Source organism: Solea solea, chromosome 7 (assembly GCF_958295425.1).
Source record: "Solea solea chromosome 7, fSolSol10.1, whole genome shotgun sequence".
Lineage (NCBI taxonomy): Eukaryota > Metazoa > Chordata > Actinopteri > Pleuronectiformes > Soleidae > Solea > Solea solea.
Window position 1 is genome coordinate 13,264,277 of NC_081140.1, and position 17,833 is coordinate 13,282,109.

The window sequence follows — 17,833 nt, forward strand, 5'->3', positions numbered from 1 at the left end:
TGAACTGTTTTAGGGGCTGTCCTCTGAAAGTGTGATCTCACACACACACACACACACACACGAAAAACACAACTGAGCCTGGAGGTGTAGTTGAGCAAAGGTCAGCTGGTCTCGAGATAAATATGAAAGAGGAGAATATTATCCTGAGCATGTGATGGAGTTTGGGCACACAAGCTTGTGTGTGTGTGTGTGTGTGTGTGTTTCACCCCCTTCCAGGAATGTATGCACGATGAAGTGAGTTTATGCTGCTGAACAAGAAAAATAAAGAGACGTGAAATGAGTTCAACACATTTTATAAACCTAAATTTGGCATTGTGCTGCTGCAAATTTCCTAGTACTGTTCAACCAAACACCTTTGAATCATCAGCACTGGTCAGTCTCTTCAGTGGGTCCACAGTGATTGTTCTCATCCTTTATGAAGTTCTGTGACGACATAAAGGTGCATCAGAAAACAAGGAAAATACTCTTACGATGAGCTGTCTGAAACAATCATGTAGAAAACACTTTCTCAATAAATCTCTATGACTAAAACTTTTAATTTTATTTGGTTGATAAATTAGCTACAAGTTGAGTTTTTTTTCATTTAAAATAAGGGAGTAACAAGCTGAACGGCAGCGTTAAAGATTGTATTTATTATGTCAATAGTTTTAAATAAATAATATTACTGTTTGGCTACATGACTGTGTGCTGGGGAAAAAAGAAGCTACAAATAAGTAACAACACTATTAACAGAGATATAAAACATAAAAAGTCTGGAACTTTACAGATTTACAGAATATAAATCACAATGAGGATACTACAATACTACTACAATAATCAATAAAAAATATATATTTTTAAAAAGGATACTACAATAATACACATTATATACATTTAAAACGGAATCTCACCTAAAAGTATCATCATAAATTGGAGAAACGAAAACTAAGTATTAGGTTACAATCCTCCACCAGTGGTTTTGATACCAACCTTTACTATGGTTTTACATGAGAGAAACGTTTCTCCCAAACACTTTAGCTTGAAGACTTTGACAGGTTTGTAATCATCTGTACTACAGCGTGACTGTCATGCACACTTTACAGGAATGTACAAAATGTGGGAACTACGACGAAAAGAGAGAGAAAGAGTGAGAAAGAGAGAGGTGGGGGTGGGGGTGGGGGTGGCCTGTGCGTCGGCTCCTCTGGTTCAGTGTCTGCGCACAACGCGGGATCACAAGCCGGTCACATGCTGCCGCAGCCAGGCACGGGATGCAGCTTATCCTCCAGCAGGAACGCAAGCAGTGGGGCACACAGGAATGATGGTGGTCACAGGATAAACCTGTCCGCAGGGCTACACAAAAACACAGACTGTGTGTGTGTGTGTTTGTGTATTCGTTATTGCTGCCTCCTCTGGAGACCTCTTGTGGTAGCTATAAACACTCATAAAAAAGTCTTAATGAGGCAGAACCACATTTCTCATTTCATTTACTGGGTCAGAGATAAGATGTAAAAAAAAACAGTTAATGTTGTGAACAACGTGTAAACCTGTATGTGTGTCCTGTTTCCTGTTTTATTTTGAAATAATTACCAGAGTGCTTCCTGTAAAGTTTCACTGATTACCTGTCCCTCCACCTGTTTTATTGAGTCGGCCTGTTTCCTGTGTCTGCTACCAGTAAGTGTCCTTGCCCTTAGCTAGCCTTTTGACCTCTTTTGTTGCCCTGTACTTTTTGGAAACCTGTTTTGTTCAAGACCAGTAAAAGGTGTGTTGTCGAGTCGTGCTTTTGAGTCGACATCCAGTGTTTGTTCAGCCTGATAGCCCTAAGGACAATTTTTAATTTAAAGCTGTCTTTGAGAGGACCTGTTGGCCAAAATGAATCGAGGAAAGGGAATTTTCGCTTTGATATGTAAACCATGTAGTTGATTGGATAAAAATGTGGTAAAAACATGAAGAAGTGCCTTACTGGCTGGTGCTAATGCAAAATATAAATTAAAACAATGTAAAAAAGTGATGCAGTGCCCTATAAGATGCCCTTGCAACTTTGTTTCCTGTGGTCGTATCTTCCAATCAAAAAGGCAGCCGTTATGAAGTTCCCTACTGCCCCTACATGATGGTGTCCCAAAGGGTGTGCTTCGAGGAAATGAAATGATATTCAGTGCTGTACAGAAAATGCTCATCTCTGTGATAGAAAGTGATGCCCCTATGGGATAAACTCAAGGTGCCTTTTTAATTTAAAACTCATTCAGTGCCCTCTCATGCCCTTCCCAGTGAGAAAACCCTACGAGGTGCCCTGAGGTACAGTGGAAAGAAAAAAAAAAAATCAGACATGCCTGCCTTAAGCATACTTGTGGCACCTGCCCCACTGGTGCACAGTAGGTGCCCTTTTAATATTCACCCCTGCTCTTCCGAATGCACGCCACTGATGTCAACCAAATTATGTTGAAAAGTATTAATAAAGTCAACTATAATTCAAGTATTGTACTCTAATTGAGGAACACCACTCATCAAAATACACATCACCAATATAAATTTGATAACAAAATAATGAAACATCTGCTATGTTCTCTTTGTTTAATGAACAGTTCAGTTTCAGTAGGGCTTTTAAGTATTTTGTTGATATGTTTTATAGACTGCATTTGGTGTGCTTTTCATTTGAGAGACATTAATGTAACTTTTCCCCCACAGTCATCTTATTATAAGGTATAAATAGGACTTACTATGCCACTTGGTGGGAAAGTGGCTAGCATTGTCACCTCACAGCAAGAAGGTCACTGGTTTGGATCCTGGAGTTTGTATGTTCTCCCTGTTTGTATATGGGTTTTCTCTGGATGGGCCCTGTGATGGACTGGTGACTTGTCCAGAGTGTTCTCCGCCTTTTGTCCTATGTCAGCTGGGATTGCAACCCTCATGTGAATGAATGAAGGAGACTTATTGGGTTATAGGGCATTTAAACTGATTCCAACTTACTTTTTTTTTATGCAGCACAAACGTGTCAACAAAGCAGGAATCACGACACGTGAGAGGAAATGTCTCCTCACTGACATCCCTAGTTCTCTGTTTTTGATTTTTTTTCTGTATTTGTCCTACTTAGAGAGCGAATATTGCAGCCAAGTGACAACCCTGTAAATCAGCAGTGTCTATGGCAACCATGGGGATCTACTGTTATTCTGAAATGCCTTTGAATAATTGATTTAACGAGTGTGACACTGACTGTTGTGCTTGTGATTTGCGGAGGAGTGTGCTAAAAATGTTACCCTATCGGTGTTTGTATGATGCACACTTCACAGATGCACAGAGTTTAACACACACACACACACACACACACACACACACACAGAGGACAGGTATGCTTGTAGTCACTGTCGTGTCACTTTAATCTGATTTTCTTTTAAACAGAGGACCGGTTATGTGATGCACTCCACTGTGGCCCACTGTGGGTCACATTACTCACACACACACAGCTGGATAACTGGAGGATTCTCTTCTATCATACCTTTCAATCCAATTCTCCAAGATTGGACACACTCTGCTCTATCACATTTAATTGACTCACCTCAGTCTCATCAATATTAATTCAATTATTGAGCTAAACTTTCAATCATTAATCTATTCCATGCCCTCTCTTAATGGATGAGTTGAATCCGTGGTTTGAGAATGAGCTGGTCCATTAGCTGATTCTTGTTTCATACAACAACGACAGGTTGCCATGGAAATGGTCAGCTCGTTCTGGCATTATTTGTCCTGAACTATTCTATTTCAAGAACACGGTGAGTTTGTTTGTGAGCTTTTGATTGTCTGTGTGACTGAACAAGGGCATTTTTAGGACGACCGTGTTGCCAACTGTGGGACACCTGCTGATTTAAGTTTGAAGATGGGGCATATGGGCAGATGAATGATTATGCTTCATCTAAATTCAGAGGCTGGACTCTCCAAAGTCACACTGGATTGGATTAATGCTACAGTGCTGAACTTCTACCACCTCTTGAGGACATCAGAATACCCCCCCCCTGTCCTCACTCTCAAACACACACATACACACAAACAATGAGAGACAGACCTCTTACCTTCTGCTGTGCAAGACATAAGTTTTCTTTCTTTCTGAGTTATGTGTTGGACATCAGTCTTTTTAACGAAGCATTTCTTGTGCAGACTGGCAGCGTGGGTCAGGAACAGCAAATGCAATAGCTCAGGGAGCGCTTGATTTACTTTGCATTCTATTGGTGAGCATGTATTTTTAATTTCTCATTTTTGTTAGAGACCAAAATCATAAATCACATTTGTGACGTTTATTTTTTTAGAAAGGTTTCACGGGACCTTGTGTTTGTAGCCATAGTCCAAGCAAACAAGACAGTTGCATACAGTGTTTTGCATGTGTTTATGGATAAAGTGATATAAGAATGAATACATATTTTTCTACATCTCTGTCCACAGTTTGTTTGATGCTGAATTCAAGGTATCTTCCGCCACAGTGTATGAACACTACTGTGATTGAGACACAAAATGTAAGTCACTGATGAATGTCATCTTTGTTGTTCTATTTTACACAATGCCAAGTTTTCCATTATGTGCAGAACAGACACGATAAACTCACATAGTTGGTTGTCTTGTAACTAAGGTCACGTGTGGAAAACGTCTGTCAGAACTAGAGTCAGTTTATTGTGTACATATGCATTTGCACTCATCTGTTTGCCTGTTAGCTCATTTGTTTTTGTCAAAACAAGCTCAGAACGTGAAACAGAGAGGGAGAGTGAGAGAGGTATGGAGGTCGGGGTTAGTAAGGCTATCACTGCATTAGCTAAAGCCGCCTGTGTGTGTGTGTGTGTGTGTGTGTGTGTATGTGTTGCCTTTTTCAGGTCTTTTTCTGGCATAAACACTGACCTTGTCAGGACCTGTAGTCTCCATGGAGACCAAAACCTAGTCTAAATGTGGCAGAGGTTTTTGTCAGTTTAAGGTTAGGGTTAGGCATTATGGTTAAAGTTAGGGATAAGGAGTGAACGTCAATGCTGTGTCCTAAGAAGAGTAGCTGTACAAACCTGTGTGTGTGCTCTTTTAATGGTCTACTAATCCCAAATGCATTTGGCTGGCAAATTAATCCAAGCCTTGTCATTGCTAAAACCCCTTCGATTCCCCACACCCTTCCTCTCTCCTTAGGTCTCTCCCTCTTACTGGGACTATAGATTACTTTCTATCACTATCTGTCTCCAGATGGTATCTTGGAGGTAAGCATGATATTGAGAGAGCGAGCAAGCCAGACAGACAGACAGACAGACGGACAGAGAGAGAGAAAGAGGACGACCTGCGACATGAACTGAGCCTCATCATTGGAGTGTGTGTGGAGAGAAAGAGAGATACAGGGAGAGGGGTTCATTTGTTGCCATAGTGAGAAAGTAGATTAACGACCACGAGCATGATGCTGTGATGGACACGTGTGGGAGGTTGTGTTTTCTCCTGGAATCTCTACCTGTCCTGCAGGCAAAGGTATGAGACTCACCTCTCTCTCTCTCTCTCTCTCTCTCTCTCTTTCTCTCTTTCTCACTCTCTCGCTCTCATCCACCCATGAGAGAGTAATGTATGCAATGTTCTCATATTTTTCTCACTTAACAACCAGTTAAATTCACACGGACTGTGAATGAATCTCTAGGGTTAGACCCTACAACAGTGATTCCTCTTCAGGGAAAAACAACACTGACATGCAACAGCATCATCATGGAATACAGTGACTTATACTTTTAGTATCTTCAGGATTTCAATAGACATAAGTGCAGATTATTTTCTGTGGATATTGTAAAGTGTTGATGAAAGAGAGACTGTACTGATGTAGAGCTGACAGTGACCTTATAGCACATGTGTTGTTTTTAATCTCTCATAGCCTAATTCTTTTTACTGAAGTAGTTATGTTGATCTATAATTTTGCAATTTTATTGTTCTGTCATTTTTTTAGTTGTCAAAAGCACAAGGTAATTGTAATCATACAGCCCAAACACCATCTGTACTGATAAAAGAACATTCATTTATTTTTTATAATATTGTTTAAACGTCATTGGGATAACATGTAAGGTTAAATGTGGCTATTTTAGCACAATATTCAAAATATTCTATTGTTGCTTGCATTTAGAGACTTTTGTAGAAGAGCAGGATGTTTTCATTCTATTCATATTGATTTAAAAAAAAAAATCTTTAATGATTTGAGCTCTTTGGGTCTTGGAGGTGGACATCAGGCGAAGCAGCACAAGTTAATGGCTCTTTACTCCTGTGGCCGCTATGGAACTTCCAATGTTATTGATCCTCTCCATTGCGTTGTTATTGCAGGCCCACGGTGTCACCTCTGGTGTCAGTGTAATCAGGGAGCAGAGGAGGAAAACATCCTCAGACTACACACCAGACTGAATATACACTGATGTTAGCATTTGCATTTCGTTGGCTCTGTGTTCATTTTTCTGATCAGCACCTGGACTGAAAATAAAGCAATGCACTCAACAAGCATACATGAAAACAGGGCTAAACACTCTCACACACAATCTTGTACTGCAGTGTACAGTAGTCCTACATGGTCATATCTGTATTTGTAAACAGTGTACATCATGGGTGTCAAACTCAAATGACCTGTGGGCCAGTGAGTGTCTTGTCTGCTCAAGAGGGGGCTGGTCGTTAGAAAAAAAATGGGGGAAAACACAACTCAGTTGCGTTGGTGAAATTATAAAGATATTTATATTGATATTTCACGGAATTTCAAAGTAAAAGTGCTTGTTTTGCTACAATATATACTTAAAAACCCATTTATGATGCAAAATAAATCTATTATTATAATAAAAATACTGAAAAATAAATCTAAAAGTAAGTAAATAATAATGCAGATAACTGCAACCGGTGTGACACCTCTGGTGGACATGGTCCTTATTCATACTTTAAAACAGCATTTTAATCCTGACATAATTTTTTTATATATATATATATATATATATATATATATCATTTTATTGTCCTCTACATATACATATATATTTATTTTTGCATGCCTTACCTTGTTTTTATTTTGTAATACAAAATGTTCTTTTATTTTTACACTCGCTTTTGCAATGAAAACATTTGTTTCCCATGCCAATAAAGCCCTTTGAAATTGAAATGAGAGCGAGTGAGAGAGTATAAACCCTACATGTGTGAGGAAGACATAAATACAAAGAAAGTCAGAGAGCAGCCACAGACATAAACAATGTCCCTAGCATTGTTTTGTGTGTCTGCTCTTTTTGCATTAGAGTAATTATGATCAGGCAGTGAAGGAGACACCAATCCTTTGCTGTGATTGGCTGAAAGCCACGTTTCATTTAAGAACAGGTGTGACAGGGGGTCCTGACCAGCTACCCCCAGGTTTGTTGTTGTAGTGTAAATATTTTTAGGTTAAACATGTCAATCGTAAGTGCTTTAAGGTGGTTTAATAATTTGGGAAATAGAGTCTTAATGTTTGGTAGGAGCACGGACAGGAGGAGAAGAGATAGATAAGAAACTGAGGCACATTTCTCCACAGCATAACAAGAGAAAATGAAGAGTGAGTACAAAAAGAGAAAGGGGGAGATTTTGAGAGAAGGGGGGTGGGGGATGGTGGATACACTTGGACAGATTAAAAACACTGACCTTGTCAGGACCAGTCGTCCTCCTAGAGACCAAAACCTGGTCCTAATGACGCAGACCCTCATGTTTGAGGGTCTGGTTAAGTTTAGGTCTAAGGGGTGAAATGTGGTTAAGGTTGGACATTAACAGGTTATGGTTAAGAGCAGAGATTTAAGAGACACATTTTTAGGCTGTCCAAATAAATGGAAATCTATACAGTGTCCTAATAGGAATAACATAAGAATAGCTGTGCAAACCTGTGTGTGTTTGTGTGTGTGTGTGTGTGTGTGTGTGTGTGTGTGTGTGTGTGTGTGTGTGTGTGTGTGAGAGAGAGAGAGAGGTGTTTGGAGGGAGGCTCAGGTGCGTGACTGGAAAACGGAGGGAGCCGAGGAGATGCTCAGCAGTAAGAGGCAGAAGCAGCTCTGCTGTGTTTGACATTGGACTACACTTAAAGGCAGCATGAACCGCCTGTAACAGTAACTTGCAGCCGTGTTTTCTTGTCATTCAGCGGGACTGAGCCGGTAACGTCCGGGTTGAGATCTACGTGAGGTAAGACTTATTGATTCAATTTTGCAGAAGAATTTATTTTTTTATTTTTTTATTTTTTTTACCGCGATCCATTCAGTGTTTGTGCAGACAGTTACCCTCTCTCTCCATACTTGTCACCTACTGTGTGCGTAATATTTAGTTGCATGTGTGGACTGTTTATCCTTGACTTAGAACAGAAGGTTATTCCCTGTCACATTGTAACCCGGTTAAAGAGAGCAGCTGGCTGCACAGATGCGGCTCTGTCATTGTGGGAGAAACAGTCACACCAAAAAACACAGTCGAGGATCAGAAACCCGGGCTTTCATCGATGCAGGTTGTAGCCATGTCCATTTTACACCGTGTCTCTGTCATGTTTTGCACATCTCTCTGGTAATTCTGCGTGTTTCACCGCAAATGACTGACGGAGCCTGATGTCTCAATGCGGCTGATGAATGCAGCGCTGCGCCAGCCCCGTCCTTGTTGTCTCTGTTTTTCTTTTCTTTTTTTGTTTGAATTTTTTTTTATTTTTCCCCGGAGAGACGCAGTTTGAGAAAACACTGTCCGTGTATGTCAGTGATTAATTATACACAGAATATCACAGCAGTCAGTAAAGGGACACACTGTCAACAGTGGAGTAGGAACGAGGTCGCAGAGATTCGTCGACTAGAGACTGTTAGAGACTGTGAGTCCTCACTAAAACATTACTGGATGAAGTGATTTCAGGTCAGAGCTTGTTTGGAGCAGTTCTGTGTTGACGCCACTGTTAAACCTTGTCTGGTGTCGTGCTCTTACAACAATGACTGTACATGCTTCTTTTTTTTCTAAAAAGTGATGTCACCACAGGGATGTCTCTTGTTGTTCACTTGTTGGCTATGTGATGTAGGTTCCAGAAAGGTTCTAATGGCATTTGACATCCTCATGCCCTTTGTTTGTTAAGGTCATTTAGTATTTATTTGCAGCGGGTTAGTGGGTTTATGGGTTTGATTGATTCTTAGGGTTGGGCATCTCTGGTGTGAGTCCACATGATGCCGATCTCTTTCAATGTGAAACTGGTTGGATGATGCAAATGATTATTTATTAATCGAATAAAAGTGAGACCTAAAGCAAACTAAAATGGAAGAAAAGTAAACCAGTGTAAGCAGTTACATGCTGCTGTAATTTGCATAGTCATAACAGTCATGGCAGAAACCTAGGGAACTTGAAAACAAAAAAATAAATAAATGTGTTAACAGGACGCCTTGTGGCCATATACAATAATGCACAATTGAGCTGTTACTTTTTCCAAAAATGATGTGACACAGAATTTCATCAAAACGCTATTTAAAACACAAATGTATTTATGAGTCATTTCACTCCCCATATACACTGACTGATTTCTTTTCAGAGTTGCATCCAATCACAGCTGCTCTACGTATGTACAGTTGCATTTGTGCATGTTTTTGCATTGACACAGATGGGTTAGTTTTTTAGTGTCTCTGTGATTTTCTCGTTGCTCTACTCTTCTATCATAGTAAACAGTAAATCTTTGGTGTATGGCAAAATCATTTAATCATGTCATTGGTTATCTGACTGACACTTTTCATCATTTGCGACATTTTTTGAACCAAACAAGAAATCAATTAATCAAAAGGATATTCGACAGATCTGTCAGTAATGGAAAACAATTGTTATTTGCTGGCCTAGTTCAGACCCTGTTATTGTAGTCAGAGAACATGTCACATCCAGGGAGGAAGAAGAAGTTGTTGTCTCCTGTAGCCTTCACAATGCTCTTTACTTTGAGCACCAGTAGTAAATCTGATCTGTTAAAAGTCTGATTATAGTTGGACTTAGACAATTATTCGATTTTCTTAATCTCATGTAAACATGTTAGTTCGACTAAAATTGAGCTAGTCTTAGTCGGACCAACAATCCTGGATGATGCGATTCATAGTCTGATTGCTTAGTCGGACTACATGTACAGCAGGTACGAAACATACAGAACCACAGCACGATACATCTCACCGTCCGTCTTGCCATTTGCTATTTTTTTCTGTGACGAAAAGGTCAACAGGAAACTGATTCAATATGCACCAGATTGTATAGAGAGATATAGCGCCACCATGGAGGCGGAGTCAGACGTACGCAGCCAATAAATCGATTTGGGACTCTGTTGTCCGGTTGCCTGTCTTAGTCAGACTATGGCTTTAGCTCGCTAAACTGTGTATGTAAACGTCCTGAGTGAGATACTGCAAATCTTGAAACTATTTGGCAGCAGTAAGGGCTGTTGAAAAAGAAGCCTTACATTTTCTAAAATTATACTGAAACAGCAGTTTTCCTGGGCTCAGGTTTAAAAACAACAACAAAAAAACCATTGTATCTCTGGCTTATGCACATGGAGAAAAGTTGTCGTATGGCCACTCAGCAAAAACCTTCCCTTAAATGTTCCCTAAAAATATTGCTGCTTCAGTGTACACAACAGAAGAAGCACGGTGACCTACTTAATTTGCCAGCTCACATTGAGAAACGGTAATATGGTCTAATGTGGTGCACATTTGCTTGATGCTTCTCTTTAACATTCATGTCCCTGCAGCTCTGCTCTGAAGGTGCTATGTCTCACACTCACTGAGAGACACTGGCATGTTTAATGTAAAGATGTGAACAGCCTACTTCACATGTCAAAGGTATCATGTTATTCATCCCCGCACTGCAGTTTGTGGTAGTGCACGTTTCAAGAAGGTGCAGCAGGAAGATCCTCCTAGTTAAGTGGGTCAATGCACTGTTTATCTCTGCCAGTGTTTGCAGTGAATACATGTGGTTGTTGTGTGTCCTTCCTGATGTACATGTGTTGAATAGAACCCCTCCCCCCCCAATTTAACCACTCAAAATATGCAGGCAATAAAGACTTGCCGTCAACCTGCTCACATGATGAAAATAGCGTCTTTTGAAATTTCCAGACGCTGTGCCCAACTCCATTATTAATCACCAATTCAAATATCTGTGTCATACAGAAAACAAACGTGTCTGCGCGTGAGAAATGTTTTTGAATAAATCCTAGTTGTTGTTGTTGTCCCCTGTTTTAATGTGCAGTCATTTAAGTGCTTCCTCAACACAACAGTGCAGTGTGTCAGCACTAATGAAACTCACTGAATGGAAGTAAAACAGTGAGGAGGGCAGATTGTTTGTCTCTCCCCGTGTTGTGTGCTCACGCCTGCTTACAAGTTGACTTGCAAGATTTTACAATGCTCTTGTGCATAATTTGGATAGAGCTGGAGATGTAACTGCCTAATGGTGTGTGCAAGATGTTTGTTTAGGGAATAAGGATTTGATTTTTCTTTTCTTTTCAGCCACAGTTAGGCCTTTGCAGCAAGAGCGAGACACAGAGGGGAAGTGTGACGCAGCGACGCAGCATGTATGTGACTTGCAAATGAGACAGTGGTGGTTCTCTTAGGGAGAGTGAAACATGTTGTTTTCTTTTTTTTGCGTGGAACATGTCCAATGACGTTTATATTTAAGGGAACGTTTACATTAATGCATTAATAGATGATGAGAGTGGGAGATCAGTGAGACTTTGGGAGTCTGGTTGATTTGCTCATTATTGGTGCAACAGTTAGACCTGTTTCCATCCTGACACTGTCCTGTTAATTACCTTCAGTGAGACTTTCTGTCCCTTGATGCTCCTTTTTTTATTGCACTCTCTCTTTTTTTCTTTAATCTCCTTCTCCGTCTCTCTTCCTCTGTGTTCCTCTATACTCTCCCTCCTCCTCCCGTCCTTTCATCTAATGTGCTGTGTTTCATCCTCGTCCTCTGTTCTACTCTGACTCTTTATTTCACTGTACCCCACCTTCATTTCTTTCTCCCCCTTTCTTTCATAGTCCTCCCCTTCCCCCACTCAGACAACCACCAACAACCCTGTCACGACCTTGATCCTCTTTTGCATAAGCAGTAAATGCCATCGTCTGCTGTCTAAACTGTCCCAGCATCCCTGGTGTTTATGGTCAGTTAAACTGCTCCATATAGTGAAGTCAAGTATGTGTGTAGGTCAGAGGTTACGCAAAGTCACTAATGCGGACGAAGAGCGACTTGAAAATGTACTCAATTGACTTTTTCATTGTTATCTATCTATCTATCTGTTATCTATCTATCTGACTCAGCATCACGTGCATGGCACATTGCCATAATTGCATATCCTCTCTCTATTGGCACGCCTGTCTTTAGGCATGAGGAAGCGGCTTGTTTAGTGATATAGCTGTAACATTTCTAGCAATATCTCTTGCATTTCTTATCCAAACAATGTTAAAGTTGGCACTGCACACACTGGGGCCTAAGTCACCTGTCAAGTTTGAAACCTGTCAAGCAAAGGGTCAATAAGTTATACAACATGTGTAAGTAATGGTCAAGCATGTCCTGGACCTTTTTCAGAGTTACGGTTGTGCTATTGTCTAAGTTTAAGAGTAGGTAGCACTAAATACTTGACATTTTAATCTCCAGAAGCAGTTTTTTTTCCCTGAAAATTTTTTATTTGAAAACATCATAAGTGTTTCCCGTATTTTCTGGATATGTTCCAAAAAAGTAGTTGAGAAATAATTATACTATATGGTCATTACAGCATTGCAACAAATATTATATCTAATGCTGACTTAAGACTGTTAAGCCACCATTCGATAACCCTAAGTTTATCCAAGTCTAAGGAAAAGGCAGTATAGACTGATGCTGATGGACTTTAAATTTTCAATTTTCAACAGTTTCCATAATTAATCTAAATGGACCCCAAAAAAAAGGCGTTAAAGAGAAAAATGGACTGCCAGTGGTTTTATGTGACACTGCTGGTATCACAGTTTTACAAGTGAGCGCTGTGTATAAACTGAACGATAACAGATTCCTCACTGCAGCTCTGAGGTGTGATATTTTGCAGTTTTAGTTATTATTCTCATGTTGACGCCATGGTGAGTATGATGACTCTGCTCAGTCACGGTGATTTAGAGCGCTTCCCCTGAAAGAACAGGTCAAGGCTGTAAGACTTGGCCAATCTTTGAAACACCACCAAACATTAATCAAGAGCACTGATTTGGAGCCAGGACTCGACTCATCAAATTAACCTTCATTTAGAACAAACAATAACTGCTTACCATGCCGAGTATTACAGGATAATGGAGTAGGTTTACAATGGATTGACCATAATACGGATTTCATTCGCACAATTAGGATGTTGAATGCGAACAGGTCATTTGACCTCATTGATAGTTGTGTTAGGAATTGTGTCTCTCAAAAAATTGATGCACTGATCTGCCAAGTACCTGTGTATGTGAGATTTGAAGTGCTTATTTTATAGACTGTAATGTGTTTTCCTCATTTTACCATGTATTGCACAGTTTATTAAACTAAGCAACATGATGCTTTAATATGAATATGTCAATAAAATGTGCTGTTGCAGAAATACGCTGGCTTATTTAGTCAGAGTGTTAAATCCATGTGTTCAGAGATGCTGAAATCCTTCGTCATTTCTGCTCACAGGTTAATATGATCATGTCTCTTTCACCTGTTACTGTGGAGACCAACTCTGCATCATGATTGCGGGGAGCCTGTGGTTTTGTCAGCCGATGACACTTAGCCCAGATTTTCTTTTGAATTCCCCAGGTTGCACTGCCGCACCCTGCTCAGCGATTGTAAAGATGGTGCGACCTTGAAATCTGAGGGAAGGAAGGACGAGTAAGAAGAAAGGAAGATAATAATCATCCATTTTCTAAACCTCCTCTGTGCCATAAGCACCTGCCATGGAGAGGAGCAGTGCATCTTGGACAAGTAATAACCTGTGACGGCTCAACTTAAGAAACTTGAGATCTGCTTCTCCTTCGTTATCTTCTCTGACCAAGATGATGCTTTGGCTGCTGCTAGCTCTGGCCACTTGGGTGGGACCTCATCAAGCTGACACCGCCCACTCCAATGAACGGCGAGTTGTAGCACACATACCTGGTGACATCATCATTGGAGCCTTGTTCTCTGTCCATCATCAGCCTCCTGCTGACAAGGTGATTTTGTCTCTTTGTGTCCGAGTCTGTCTGCAGGATGATTACTGTGACAGTAAATGTTCATTTTCCACCACCATGATCTTCATGTGCCATCCTGCCTGAATTTGAACAAAGCTCTTCATCATTCAACCTCCATTAGTGACTTAAAACCTTTTCTTTTTTTTTACATCTCATTGTGCGTAATCACAACCAGTTTTACTCCAGTATTGAGACATGTGTGTTATATTTGGTGTCCCAGTCTGTCAAATATGAAAATCTAGTAAATGTCGTTATCTGCAAAGTCAAAATTGAGACAATATTATTATCTAACTGTGCAATTTGTCGATGTGATTTTGTCTTTCTCTCGGACTACGCAGGTACATGAGCGGAAGTGTGGTGCAGTGCGAGAGCAGTATGGCATCCAGAGGGTGGAGGCTATGATGCACACACTTGACCGCATTAACAATGACCCATACATCCTTCCCAACATAAGCCTGGGCTGCGAGATCCGAGACTCTTGTTGGCACTCAGCCGTGGCTCTTGAGCAGAGCATTGAGTTCATACGGGATTCACTGGTGTCCTCTGATGAGGCTGAGGAGTGGGGTGGAGGACTTTCTTGGGGAGGAGGAGGAGGAGGAGGAGGAGGTGGAGGTGGAGGAGCAACAACAACAATGAAGTGTGCAGACCCCTCTGCCACTCCAATGCGTGGAAAGAAACCTATTGTGGGTTTGATTGGACCTGGGTCAAGCTCAGTGGCCATCCAGGTCCAGAACCTTCTACAGCTCTTCAACATACCACAGATTGCCTATTCTGCTACCAGTATGGACCTCAGTGATAAGGTGAGCCCACATACTCCTAAATTACTTAATGCTGTTCAGATGTAGGCACATAATATAAGAAAGAGAATTATTTAGGGAGAGGTAAAAGTACAGCTATGTCAAAGGGATATTTTTTGCGTGGTTGCATAAGATACTGACACATTATCAGCACTGAAAGTGTAGTTTCTGTTACTGAAAAACATAGTATTAGCCACCCCACAAAATGACGCACAGGAGTTGTTGATCCACTGCTGCCTCCATTTGTTATAAAATTACTCTGATGTTCAAAATCTTGCATCTGGGTTTACTTAAAAGCTGCAAATTGATTGAATGACGCAGCAGTGGTACACAGCAGCTTCTGTTCTTGCTGGCAATAAATGGTAAAATGAGCGCCCTTGTCTTCGGCTGGTTCTTGTTGACAGTGGTGTGCTTGATGGAGTGAGGGTTAATAATGTGTCAGTAAAAAGTAACACAAGTATAACTTTATTCTGCCCTTTGATTACCCTGTTACTACTTTTATTTCCATTGTTTTAGAGCCTGTATAAGTACTTTATGCGGGTAGTGCCTTCAGATGCCCAGCAGGCAAGAGCTATGGTGGACATTGTCAAGAGATACAACTGGAGCTATGTGTCTGCTATACACACTGAAGGTACAACCACCCACACATTCTCTCTTACTTTTAACCTCCACTTCTAAGCTCAGACACGCCGGCACAAATTGTCCTTCTATTTTCTTTTGCCCTTTCTCCCTCTCTCTGTCTCTGTCTCGGTGCACTTTGTTCATGGTTTGCTCATTATATTTATTTACCTGCATTCAAATCTTGTCCAACTTATTTTAATTGCAACAACACTCCAAGTGGAAAGTGGAGCTTCACAAAAAGAAACTTTAGAGAAAAGATATTTCAGTGCAATAAGAACAAAGAGGGCAATATGGGGGAAGAGAGGTATGTAACTATAAAGATTGGCTGTAGGTGTTCCAAGACGAGAGTTTCAGCTTGTAGAAGGACATGTGATTAAATGAATTTGCTGTATTGGGTTGAAACTAATGCCAACAAGTTGATGAAATGGCAGAATCCAAAAGTAGCAGAGTGGTGGTCAGCTGATGATGGCTGGAGGATAAAGGAGGGAATGGGGTCACAAATATAGGTTTCTGCTAAATTGCCTGAAATAAGCATTGGGAGTAGGAGTGGACAATCTATATAAGAAATTCAAAGAATTTATTTTTCTGTTAGGAACTTCACATGTGGGAGAGCAACAGCGTATATTCAACAACACAGAGTTTGCAGTCGGGTTGAGTCGACAGCATTTGACTGGACAGAGCCGGTGTGTGCGTGTTCATGAATGTAAATGTACACTACATCTGTATGCTGGTGTGAACCTCACAATACAATACGCGATACATGTCCCACGATACCAATAGTGTCACGATACAGTGATTAGGTGATGATCAATATTATTGCAAGACAATCATATAGCGATACGTGACAATATCAGTCTAACTGAAGAAAACAAAATGTGAGAGAAGTTGATAAGGAGTTTAAGGAATGAATAACATGAGCAGGGTGAATGTGTGGAGTTTGTGGTAAGGATGAAATGTAGTGTTTCTGATTTAGTGCTGTAAATTTTGACAAGCCTAATAAAACCTTCAAAGGATGTTTTTGCAAACTACTGTATTTGAAACATTATAGATGCAGAAACAACAATGACATCTGTTTTTTTTGTCTTATGTCTGCAACTGCTAGTGTGTGTGGGCTTCTGGGCTTGCTGGTGCGCTGCTATTAATCTTCGCTGCAGGACAGGGAGATTGTGTATAGGAGATAGAGACGGAGCTAGTGGTTCTGTGTGTAATGTGTGGGTTTGTCAGGAAACTATTAATCTTTGTATTTACTCAGACAGGTGTGTCTGACCTTGGAATGGGTCTTCAAGGTTGGCCGCTGCCTTTTGAAGCAGAATCACACTCAGACACACAGAGGTGGCAGAAAGCAGACGGCAAGAATTGGGAAGAAATAGGAAAGCAAGGGGAACGGAGAGAGAAACAGATAAGGAGCAGAGGCAAGGGATGGGAGAGGTATCAAAGGAATGAAGGGAGGGGAAGTAGAGGGAGGAAGAGAAAGTGAGGAAGGCGGAGAGGAAAATGAAGTAGGTTGGGAGGAAATTAAGGAAAATGAAAGGTGGAAGAAAAATGAGGTTTGAGGATAAGGGAGAAAGAGAGAATAGGTAAAGCAAGGATTATGGTGCTGCAAAACTATAGCCGGTCGTGTGTGTGTGTGCATGCATGTGTGTAGTATTTGGGAAAAGATAAGAACATACAGGAGCTGCAGATTTGGAGCTAAGTGGGGTTTAATTTTATAGAGACTCATTATATTGCTGCATTCACATTTTGCATCTGGAGGCAAAAGATCGTGGAAACTGAATAATGCATGCAATATCACACAGTGGTCGCAGTAGTATACGATTTTATTGCATGTTTGTAATTCATTATGTGTGGAAATGGCAATACATGCAAACTACATAGTTCATATTGACATTTTTGAAAGACCTACAACACATGAATGCCTGTGCTCCAACAGACTGAGAGGTAGTGTCTTCTAACCGATCATGGAGTAAAGGCTTTTGTAGATCACCCCAGGGAGAACTGCCTCAGCTTACTTTACTGTGTTTCACTAGATGTTGTAAAAGGGAGAGAGACGGTGTCGTCCATTGCTCCATGTCAGCAATTTCCTTTTATCCACCATTATTCAAATAGTTTTTGTACTGTTTATACACTTTACTTATGGTTCAGTGTATATTTCACTATGCTTCCTTCATCTCACTATTTATTTTTATATCACTGAGTTTGTTTTAATGCAGTTCAGCTCAATGGGTCTTATTGACTCGAAATTTGACAAGTGTCACCTAAGTGAGTGCCAAGAGATTGTGATCA

The 17,833-nt window shown here is 40.6% G+C and overlaps 1 protein-coding gene across 1 annotated transcript in view; it reads left to right on the forward strand.

The window, feature by feature from the left end:
- Positions 1-7,930: 7,930 nt before the first annotated feature.
- grm5b (glutamate receptor, metabotropic 5b) overlaps positions 7,931-17,833 on the forward strand; it is a 54,888-nt gene continuing 44,985 nt past the window's right edge. Inside the window, exons 1-4 of the mRNA XM_058633830.1 lie at positions 7,931-8,130; positions 13,723-14,114; positions 14,471-14,932; positions 15,446-15,560. Coding sequence (XP_058489813.1) covers positions 13,959-14,114; positions 14,471-14,932; positions 15,446-15,560 — 733 coding nt within the window. The 5' untranslated portion in view covers positions 7,931-8,130; positions 13,723-13,958. The remainder of the gene's footprint in view (positions 8,131-13,722; positions 14,115-14,470; positions 14,933-15,445; positions 15,561-17,833) is intronic.